This window comes from Panicum virgatum, chromosome 1K, assembly GCF_016808335.1.
Source record: "Panicum virgatum strain AP13 chromosome 1K, P.virgatum_v5, whole genome shotgun sequence".
NCBI classification, from domain to species: Eukaryota; Viridiplantae; Streptophyta; class Magnoliopsida; order Poales; family Poaceae; genus Panicum; species Panicum virgatum.
The window spans coordinates 444,614-455,214 of NC_053136.1; the positions used below are offsets into that span (position 1 = coordinate 444,614).

The 10,601-nt window shown below is 44.9% G+C and overlaps 1 protein-coding gene across 2 annotated transcripts; it reads right to left on the reverse strand.

The window, feature by feature from the left end:
* Nucleotides 1-284: 284 nt before the first annotated feature.
* On the reverse strand, nt 285-10,601 carry LOC120708832 (E3 ubiquitin-protein ligase UPL3-like). Of its 2 annotated transcripts, none has more exons than XM_039995307.1 (18): nt 9,572-10,601; nt 9,386-9,496; nt 9,153-9,269; nt 8,890-9,057; nt 8,643-8,804; nt 6,288-6,524; nt 6,079-6,200; nt 4,524-5,934; nt 4,069-4,161; nt 2,337-3,899; nt 1,978-2,208; nt 1,781-1,885; nt 1,595-1,675; nt 1,454-1,522; nt 1,244-1,372; nt 1,018-1,137; nt 750-938; nt 285-567 (listed from the first exon to the last, which is right to left on the reverse strand). In XM_039995307.1, the coding sequence occupies exons 1-17, from the start codon at nt 10,310-10,312 to the stop codon at nt 873-875; spliced, it is 5,526 nt and encodes a 1,841-aa protein (XP_039851241.1). In that variant the 5' UTR covers nt 10,313-10,601; the 3' UTR covers nt 285-567; nt 750-872. The 2 variants fall into 2 exon arrangements, with proteins under 2 accessions (XP_039851241.1, XP_039850548.1); XM_039994614.1 differs by having other exon boundaries at nt 285-579; nt 9,572-10,600.

Sequence of the window (10,601 nt, forward strand, 5' to 3'; positions counted from 1 at the left end):
CCAGGCGGTGGCTCGCCACGTCGACAACATTGGCAATGAGTGATATCGACAACATTTTCATATTGTTCAATTCAATGCCTCCTTTCAGTAAGTAGCCTTTATAGATAAGTTGATGTAAATATTTGTTAGGAAGTTCGATATTCTTATAACCAAATTTGTTGAAGATGCCTACCATCCGTTCAAGTTACATCAGCAATCGCGCAAGTGCTAATGATATTATCTGCTGTGCTTCACTCTGTTTGCTGCAACCAGCCAACAGTATTTTTCTCACACCAAACCAACACTAGTCACTAGCAGTATTTTTTTCTCACAACAAATCAGCAGCAGCTATCAGCCACAGCCAGCCGAACATTGTGTTTCTAGATCGACAGCCTAGCAGTAAAAAAAATATATAAAAGGTACACTGCACCACGTTTATTATCAAGCCAGTCATCACACATTTACATGTTCTTTGTTTCTGGATCGACACAGCAAAGATACCAATTCTGGAACAAAAAAAATCATTTTTATTACATGTACTGAGAGAACGAGCTGCTTTCTGTTCTTGTTGGTGCACTCCTCAAGGGGCTACAGCCTAGCCTGCCCACAGGAAACAAATCAAACACAAACCAAAACATATTAAACTTCAATGTTATAGCTGTAAATTCATAATAGGTGACAAGGGCAATTCTTTATACGGAAAGTGTGTACATATAGACAGGATCCGAGGAGAATATATAGTTGAAAAAACAATAAAAAAAATGCAGCACCTGGTTCACCCTTGAAGCTGTCTGCTGAGCGGCTAGTACCTCAACCTATGTTATAGGGACCAACCAAGAAACTAATTCTGCGACATAAATTGACCCCTGTATGTTAGTTTGGATATATATTATTTATGAAAGATCAAATGATCCTCGGCCTTCCAGGATTGCATAAAGCAGCTTCTTGCGCATGATTTCCTGTTCAAACAGCAGCAGGAACCATCAGAATGTCAAATCCTTTTTCAGAGAAAAGAACAGAGAACAAAGGGCACCATACTTTTGTGGAGTAGGGGGGCAGCTTCAGATAATTAGCACACGTCATCACACTAGGCAAATCATCATCTGCGGACTCTGTCACCCCAGTTGAATTTGAAGTATTTACCGCACTTGAAGGGTGCTGGCAATAATAAAAAATAGCACCAAGTTACCCAAAATACAACATCAGACGGAATAGCTATACACATGTTCCAATAGCAAATGTCATGATAGACCAAGAAATATACCTTCCTAACAATAGTAAGCTTGGGACTAAGGGCTGCCAAACCACCGGGTGGAAGGCGAGGAGCACCAGTTACAAACTGGCAGAAAGCATGCTGCTGATCAGGGGTGAATTCCGCCATTATCTCGAGTAGCTACAAACAAGAGTAAAGAATCAAGGAGCTACACAACAATTGGATCTAAGAGACGTAACACGTAAGCACGGATGCACTTACACTCACAATCGCAGGACTTTTAGCAGTATACCCATGATCAAATTTTATGTTATCCACCAGGGATTCCGGCTGCAGAGACCAAGATTTGTTCAGTGGAATACTTAACATACTATAACTTGGATAAAGAGAACAGAGTATTACCTCCCAAATTTCTTGTCGGCCACATATTAGATAGTCAAGTTCTTGAGGTGAAAATATTTGGAGGGATGAGATGTCAAACACCTAAAGTATCAAAGTAAACCAGAACATTAGATTAAGCTCAATATATATCATATCAAGAAATGAAACGATTATAAATATCTTAAAGCAATGCAAATGAAGCTGTACCTGATTAAACCCTGATCTAAATGCCTCAACCTGTCGCTTTATCCCTGACTTAACTGTAGCATCCACTAGCAAAGTAACATACTCTTCCAAGTTGTAAATGTTAATCTGCGAATGGTTTTTGCACTTGTTAATACATGAAAGAAATACAAAGCATAATCACAAAAATAAATAAAACCAGGATGGACGTCATCTCTTACAATTGCGCTTCCTTCACCCTCTTTCAGAACATAATCAGGATAGCCCGGAAGAGTAAAATCTAGACACATATCTTCAATAGCAGCACCACGGAAACGCAAGTCTGCAACTTCTAGCTGATTCTCACCAGGAGTGGACTCAAGGAACTTCTTTCGTTCAACAAGAACTCGCAGTTCTTGCAATGTCTTCCCAAACTCAGAATCAAATGAAACTATGTCAAACAAATCAAGTTCCTGTCCAATGGAAATGCATAGGTCATGAAATAGAATACAACACAGTACACAGCATTAACAAATTAAACAAAGCAAAGCAAAATGAAACAAATACACAGCATTTGGGAATAGAGCTTCTCTGTACATACCTTTCCAAGTATAAGCTTATAAAATGCTGTTGATAAAGGCAAATCTAAAAGTCTGCCATCTTGCAAGACTTTTGCTGTCACTTGACCAATTAAGCGGAAATACTCCAAAACTTTGAAGAATCTGCTACCTTCTGAAGCATCAGCTTTAGGTGGCCAAGGCCGAGGAAACAATCCGAGAGGAGCTTGTATCAAATGTCTGCCATCACCTGGTAAATCTAAGCTGAGTTTTTTTCCTGACAAGCCATCTTCAGGGTCTAAATTAATCACATCATTCATATCAATTTGCAATCCTGAATCATATGGAGTAGTAGATCTCCATAGCCCCAGCTGAGCACTTTGTAGCTCATGACTTAAGAGAGTATAAAACTCCAAAGTAGGCCCCAGCCCAGTTCCAACTTCACCAAAGTATTCCACCTCAAGAACAGCCCTCTGACTGGAGAACATCTCCATAACTTTAGCAGCAGAATCCAGAATACGGTTACGGGAAACACGAACTTTCTGGCGTTGTAACCTGCCAAACCGAACCTCTCTTTCACCACCAGAGCTGTGATTGTCACTCTGCTGTTGCTGAAGTCGATTCAATGCTCGTGACAACCCAAAGGCTGTGGAGTAGAAGTACTGCCTCCTTGTCTCAAAAGGAAACAGAAATGGGCAGGCCTTGGTCATTTGATAACACCAAGAAGGTAAACTGCCACTACAGAGTGCAAGAACATCCTGCATTTGCCGAGCAAGCTTTGGTGTCAACTTACTATTGACAAACTCCTCAGAGGATACCTTGGCTCCAGTTCTATATAGCTCATCCAGGGTTTTGATTTTTCCCTCAGCAAAATCATCAGATGCACCTTGTGCTCTTAAACGAGGGGATAACTGATTAAGCCCCTCCAGTACACGTAATAGTGCTAAAATGTTGTATGTTGAGTTTGTTCTCTCAAGATCACAAGGAAGTTCTCCTTGTAAGATGCTATCAAGAAGAGAAACTCCCTGCGCTTCAGAGATAGACCTGCAAGAATCTGATTTTGAGTTTAATGAGGTGGAACCCCCTTGGGATCCCTTCTCAGCTTGGTTATCAGCCTTCTGGTATGTTATTGTGAACACATCACCCCAGAAGCGGTTTCCATCGTTTGATAAATCAGATCCATTGAACCTTTCTTCATCATCCTCATCAAGCATCAGTTGACGTTGGATAGCTTGATACACCGTCAAATGTTTACTGAGCTGCTTCCCACCAGCAGTGAATATGAGTTTATTGTTATCATTCATACTACCTCCAAGTGACAGACCACGCCGATCTCGGGTACCTCTAACACTGCGACCACCAACAGAAGCCAGCCCAGCCATTGTTGCAGCAACAAATGACATTGCACCTCGTGAACCAAATGTGCTTGCACTTCGAAATTCAGAAGAATCTGGTCCCCTGTTAGATGTGTTTCTAGCAATGGAACCAGATGACAGTTGCGTCTGGCTAAAACTGGCTGAGCCAATGTTTGACTCATCAGCATCACCCAATTTCACGTCATGTACGCCATCTTGAGAACACATAGGAAGAGACCCTTCTTGGAGAACCTAAGAATTCGAAGAGATCATTTAATTAGTCAGAAAGAAAGCAAATGATTATCATTCTGAACCAACTAAAAGCTCATCTTTCCTAATCATAAATAAATATAAGACTAACCAACAACCATTGCTAGCAACAAAGCAACACGAAAATGGCATTCCATTTACAAATAGTTACCTCATGATCATCATCGTCATCCTCTGAAATGTCATCATCATCGATCATTAAAGCATCATCAATCTCAACGGGAGATGTATCAAGCTCTTCATCCTGCATATATCATCATAGAATGTGTTACTTATCAGTTACCATGCTTCCCCTCCCAAGTAAAAACGAGAGTACAAGGACATAATTTCTGGAATATTATCTTAATAGTTTTCAGAATTCCATACAGTCAGGGCCATGAAAAATCCATATATACATTTTATAAAGGGTAGTCTAAAATTAAGATCTAGCTCCACGGACAAAATTCTCATGTTTATTTGGTGCCCAAGCAATGAGCTATAGGTTACATTAATAATCCCAGATAAGTAGAAGAACCATTAGGCATGTCTGCTAGCCGGCTATAACTGGAAACAGAACCTTTTTAACTATGCACTAAACAAACCAGGCGTGCAAAAAGAAATAAATACCTCAGAGCTACTGTGGCCATGCGCTCGCTTCATTTCTGAATCCTTCTCTGAAGCAGACTTTTGGCGGGCAGCATTCCTCGTATTAGGTCCTTTTGATTCATCTGAGTTTGGTTTTACAATAGCTTTGCCTTTTCCTTTGGCAGTACTAGTGCTTTCATTGAGAGCATCCTTTTTGGATGTACCACTACTTGCAGCAGAAGATTTTGATCTTGTCGTTGGACGAAGACCGAAATGAGCCGTTGCAGCTGTTAATGATGCACCAGCTGTGGTGCCAGGAACCCCTGATTCAGAATTATTTACAGATGGAGCTATAGGCTTCGAAGCAACCTCACTGCGTTGAACCCTGGGCCAAAGGAATTCTTCAACAGCTGCTAGACTGGCAAATGGGTCGATAAGCACAATATTTGATGAATAATCCCGAAGTGATTTTTCGCCTTGAGCTCGGGACAGACGCAACTTGAAGGGCTGAGCCAGAGCACCAAGACCTGAGGTCAGACGGGAGCCACCAGTACCAATCCTACTAGACTGGCTGAGGACAACGGGGAAACGTTCTAACGAAGACAATGCACTTTGTAGTTTTTGAACCAACAGTGCCATGGGAGTTCCATCCCTTTCATGGTCAATAGAAAGGGCAACAGATATGAAGGACTTGTATCGCCTAAGGGCCTGCTGACGAAGCTGTGGGAGGTTTCCTTCAGATACTTTTTCCTTCCCAAATGTCCCACAGGACAGATAGTCAAGCAACGCTGTGACAACTCCACTTCTAATGAACTCAAATGTGGAAACACCATTAACTTTGCTAAGCTCAGCGAGCATCTCAGATATCACTTCGTCTAATTGTTCTTCTACATCAATTGAGATGTCAAAACAATCAGCGCTCATAGCTTTTGATTTACCTTTGGCTTTTGTTTTGGCATTCTCAATTGCGGTATTGAACTTTGCACAGAGTGCTCTCAGTTTAAGAAGGTCGTCAGTAACTCCAATATCACTTGAATTACTGTCCGTCGGGAAGTATCTATCTTTGAAAGACTTTGCATGATCGCTAACTGCAAAACGCAGGCTGGTGTTTGGAACTTCTGAAGTGCTTGTTGTTGAGCAGGCAACCCCGAGACTGGAACTGTTTGATTCATCTAATGAACTGTTTTCTGCTGGCACAGCAACCCCACGCCTGCGTTGACGCCTAGAACGTGACGGCATGGAAGAATCATTATCTTTATCCTGTGGCGGTACCTGAGAAGGCAATGTATTGGAGGATTCTGAACATATAAGTGACTCCACAGCGTGAACAACACCTTCCCTCACAAACAACTTAGAAAATGTCTCCGGAAGCTTTTCCATCATTATTTCTGCTATCTGAAGAGCAGGAATCAACACTTGAGGATCTTTCCATGCAAGTATTCCTGCGAGGAAGCTGCAGATGGGAAATGATATGTACCTTAGAAGGGATAAAAAGAAGTACATCCATTGAGAGAGTGCAAGAGGTTTTAGCATCCAATGTTCTGAAACCATTGTCTAGGCAAAAGGAATCAGGCATTGAGAGAACTTGTTTGAAAACCTGGATATGTTTGTTGTGCCAAGGAGGGATTGGATTGTTTCAGCAGAGCTGTAGTACATTAACTTCCCAATAATAGATAAGCACTTGTGACGTATCGGTGCATTTACACTAGAACCGTACACCTGAATGAGAACACAGGCTAAGTACCCAAAGATAAAATACCAATAGCAGTTGAAATTGGTCATCAGGAGAAGAATTTTGGCACGAACCTGTGTCATCGTGGGTAACAAATCCATACCAAACTGCTGCAGAAGTTCAGGGTGCTCACGCAATAGTCTCTCACGGCCGGATCTTTCATTTTCTGTTGAACCAGACCCATCTTGTTTGATCGAAGCAGATTTCTTTGTTGAAGAGCTTTTATAAGAATGGTAGTATGTTGGTAAATTAATGACTCTCGCAGGCATGTGTGGAAGCAAATCATCAGCAAGGCTCACTATCTCAAACATCTGCAGAATTGGAAGTAAATAAAATAAAATAAACATTTGGGCAAAGAAGCGCAAGTGTACGAATCCCATGGGTCAAACAGTACAGGTTTCAATAATTAATGTTTCAGCAGTTAAATGGGAAAACAGCAAGCAGCAGCAGACAACACTATATATCCGTACTCATCAAATGCCAGACTATTTTGTATATGTACACCATATGATTTCAGCAGCTAAGCAAGAGAGCAACAAGAAGCAGCAGCAGATGACATTATACATTCATGATTAGTAAATGACAATTTTCTATCCGTAACTTATCACATATGGTTGGTCAAACACACAATTTACTTGCACACTAGTAAGAATCTAATAGCTACTTAATAGTGATGAGCAATGGCAGATTTTGCTCAATCGTATATTCGAGTTACAAATGAGATTTGAGCTCCCCTGTATGCCTTAAATCAACACCCTCCTGCCTCATTAAACATCTCAAGGGACTCAACTCAGGGATGACAACCATATTAATCAAGAATGCATGGCTTTGATACTTGGTTCTGGACAAGGAAGAAATCTTAGTCGCTCAAAACAGCAGAATAGAAAGGATGCAAGTCTTTCAACACAGTAATCTATTCAATGATCGTTTGCATGGTTTATGAAGACAAGACAGAGTACAACAACAACAACAACAACAACAACAACAACAACATAGCCTTTTTTCCCAAGCAAGTTGGGGTAGGCTAGAGATGAAACCCGAAAGAAATAAGTTCAAGCTTCAGGCACATTGATATTCCAATCCTTAAGGTCTCTCTTAACCGACTCATCCCACGTCAGTTTAGGTCTACCTCGACCCCTCTTTACATTATCGACCCGCTCAAGAACCCCATTACGCACCGGCGCCTCAGGAGGCCTTCGTTGGACATGTCCAAACCATCTCAGCCGATGCTGGGTAAGTTTCTCCTCAATTGGTGCCACCCCGACCCTATCCCAAATAACTTCGTTCCGGACTCTATCCCTCCTTGTGTGCCCGCAAAACCACCGCAACATCCGCATCTCTGCTACACTCAATTGCTGGACATGTCGCCTTTTTATAGGCCAACATTCAGCACCATATAACATCGCCGGACGAATTGCTGTCCTATAGAATTTGCCTTTTAGCTTTTGTGGCACCCTCTTTTCACAAAGGATGCCAGAAGCTTGCCGCCATTTCAACCAACAACAACAACATAGCCTTTTTTCCCAAGCAAGTTGGGGTAGGCTAGAGATGAAACCCAAAAGAAATAAGTTCAAGGTTCAGGCACATTGATAGCTAGTCTCCAAGCGCTCCTATCCAAAGCTATCTCTTTAGAGATGTTCCAATCCTTAAGGTCTCTCTTAACCGACTCATCCCACGTCAGTTTAGGTCTACCTCTACCCCTCTTTACATTATCGACTAGCTCAAGGATCCCATTACGCACCGGCGCCTCATGAGGCCTTCGTTGGACATGTCCAAACCATCTCAGCCGATGCTGAGTAAGTTTCTCCTCAATTGGTGCCACCCCGACCCTATCCCGAATAACTTCGTTCCGGACTCTATCCCTCCTTGTGTGCCCGCAAAACCACCGCAACATCCGCATCTCTGCTACACTCAGTTGCTGCACATGTCGTCTTTTTGTAGGCCAACATTCAGCACCGTATAATATCGCCGGACGAATTGCTGTCCTATAGAATTTGCCTTTTAGCTTTTGTGGCACCCTCTTGTCACAAAGGATGCCAGAAGCTTGCCGCCATTTCAACCAGCCAGCTGAAATTCTATGCCTAACATCTTCATCGAAGACAAGACAGAGTAGCTCAGTAAATTTCAGAATCTATGTTCAGTGTTCACAAAGACTACCCAAGTAATTGCTCGATGGTGCATGATACAATTATGAACATGATGTGACCTTTGGAGTTCTCAAAAGTTGTCCAGGTAGATGCGATAGATGTAATTTTAGAAAGCATGAGATGCCTAAGCCTAACAATTTTCAATGATATATCAGAAGAATCAGAATCTGCTCGAATACAATCGAGCCATGTGCTACATAGACAGAAAAAGATGGCTAAATTGGTCAAAAGGCCAGCATAAAAGCACAGTTTAAGTCATAAATCAGTGATAGAAATATTCACCTGATCGGCAGGCCTTGTTAGAGCAGGGGAGACTGATGTTCCAGAAATCAAACCAGATCCAGAAAGGATATCTTTAAGAGTGCCACTGATTCCCAGAAGTAGTAGTGTTTTAACTGCCAGCAGTGATCCACTAGCACATACTGAGAGAAGACGGATTAAGCCCTGAAAAAAACATACAACCCAATCTTAGCACAAGAGTGAGAGAGGGGGCATGGCAAACCCTAATAGAGGATACAAAGGTGCATACTGTATATGTGGATGTACTCAGTGATGCCTGGCCAGAGGAGTTGCCAACAGATATCAAGCTAGCAGCTTGAGCAACCAATCCATGATTGCAGAGCTCATCAAGTTTCTCTGGGTAGTGGGTGAAAGCTTCGGCAATGCGTGTCAAACAAACAGAAGCATGCTCTAGTACCTGGAACACACATAACAGAGTTGGAATTGCATGTTATACCTGAACAGGATGGATAGGTAAAATCACAAGTCAGAGGTCCTAATCTGAAAAGGCACCTTGGAATCATGGTGGTTGAGGAGATTCGTGAGCAAAGGGACAGCTTCCATGACAAACTCAGAAGCATCAGACGGCAGCTTCCTGCAGATATTTGCGGCAGTAGACAATGCTACTCTCTACAGAACAAAGATCCCCACCATGGGAACAGGTGTAAGTAGAAGCAAACAGTGCACAACTTATGAAAGGCTGCCAGAATATAGGAGGGCTCGAAAGATATGGAATGTCTGAGTACCTGAACCCCAGTGGAGAAGAAATCGAGATATGATAGGACGGCCATTAGCGCCCCAGCTCGCAAACATGCGGTTGGGTGCTCCAGAGAGATCTTCTTAAGAGCTTGTAGAGACTAAGAAGACGGGTGGATTAAGTGTTAGCAGCATGTACTCAATGATTGATTGTTATTTGGGAAAAAACAAGGTACCTGCTCAGCGAGGTCCATGTATTCGATGGTTAGCAGTCGAGCGCAGAAACACTGTATGGCCCCATAGTGCACGACGGCAGAGCAGGAGGAGGGGAGCACGTCGACGAGGTTGGCGAGGGCCCGGGCAGCGAGCAGCATGACGTCGGGACTGGCGCCGGCGGTGGCAGGCTCGTCCTCGCGGCCAAGCATTCCGACGAGGATGGGGACGAAGGCGTCGACGGGGAAGGCGGCGAGCGAGTCCTCGGTGCCGATGGAGAGCATCTCGCAGAGCTGCATGAGGGACTGGAGCTGGCGCGACTCGTCGCCGTGGGCCTGCAGGCCGGCGAGGATCCTCTTGAGGTGTGCGGAGGTGGCCGAGGAGGGGGCCGAGGAGGAGGAGGGCAGGAGGTCGTCGAGGCCGGCGCCGAGCCTGCGGAGGAGGCCCTGGAGAGCGGTGCTGGCGGAGGTGAAGGACTGGGGGAAGGGGGCGTCGGAGTCATCGTCGGGGGCGGGGGCAGAGGGGTCGGAGGAGGCGGGGTCGGGGTCCTTGCCCTTGTCGGCAGCGGCGGCGGCGGCGGCGCGGGAACGGCGGCGGGAGGACGGGGAGGGTTCCATTGAGGGGGCAGGGGCGGGGACCGGGGCGGGGACGGGGGCGGAGGAGTTGCGGCGGGTGTTGGGGCGGGAGCGCTTGGAGGCTGATGAGGAGGAGGAGGCGGCGGCGGCGGCGGCTGCGCGCTTGCGGCTGCTGCTGCGTGTTTCCATACAAGGCGAAGCGCGCGAGGAGAGGGAGGCAGCGGCCGGCCGGCCGGCCGTGATTAGGCGGCGGCCAGCGGCGGCGGCGGCGGCGAGCGGGGTCCAATAACAATAGATCTGCGGGTGAGGTGGTTCGATTCGATCAAACCGGATGGGATGGGATCTCTCCTCTTGAGAAGAAGCCCTGGATAGAGGAGAGGAGAGGAGAGGAGATTGGGGATCGGAGAGAACGGGAAGGGATTCGATGTCGATTGCCGTCGCCTTGCCTTGCCTTGCCGATGGGGCCTGGGGGGAGGGG

Excerpts from the sequence above, each read along its gene's own strand:
- LOC120708832 (XM_039995307.1), bottom strand. The coding sequence starts at position 10,312 with ATGGAAACACGCAGCAGCAGCCGCAAGCGCGCAGCCGCCGCCGCCGCC. Across the intron at positions 6,525-8,642 it reads TAACAAGGCCTGCCGATCAG|ATGTTTGAGATAGTGAGCCT; the intron begins GTGAATATTTCT and ends CCAATTCTGCAG. Across the intron at positions 1,886-1,977 it reads AGGGTGAAGGAAGCGCAATT|ATTAACATTTACAACTTGGA; the intron begins GTAAGAGATGAC and ends AACCATTCGCAG.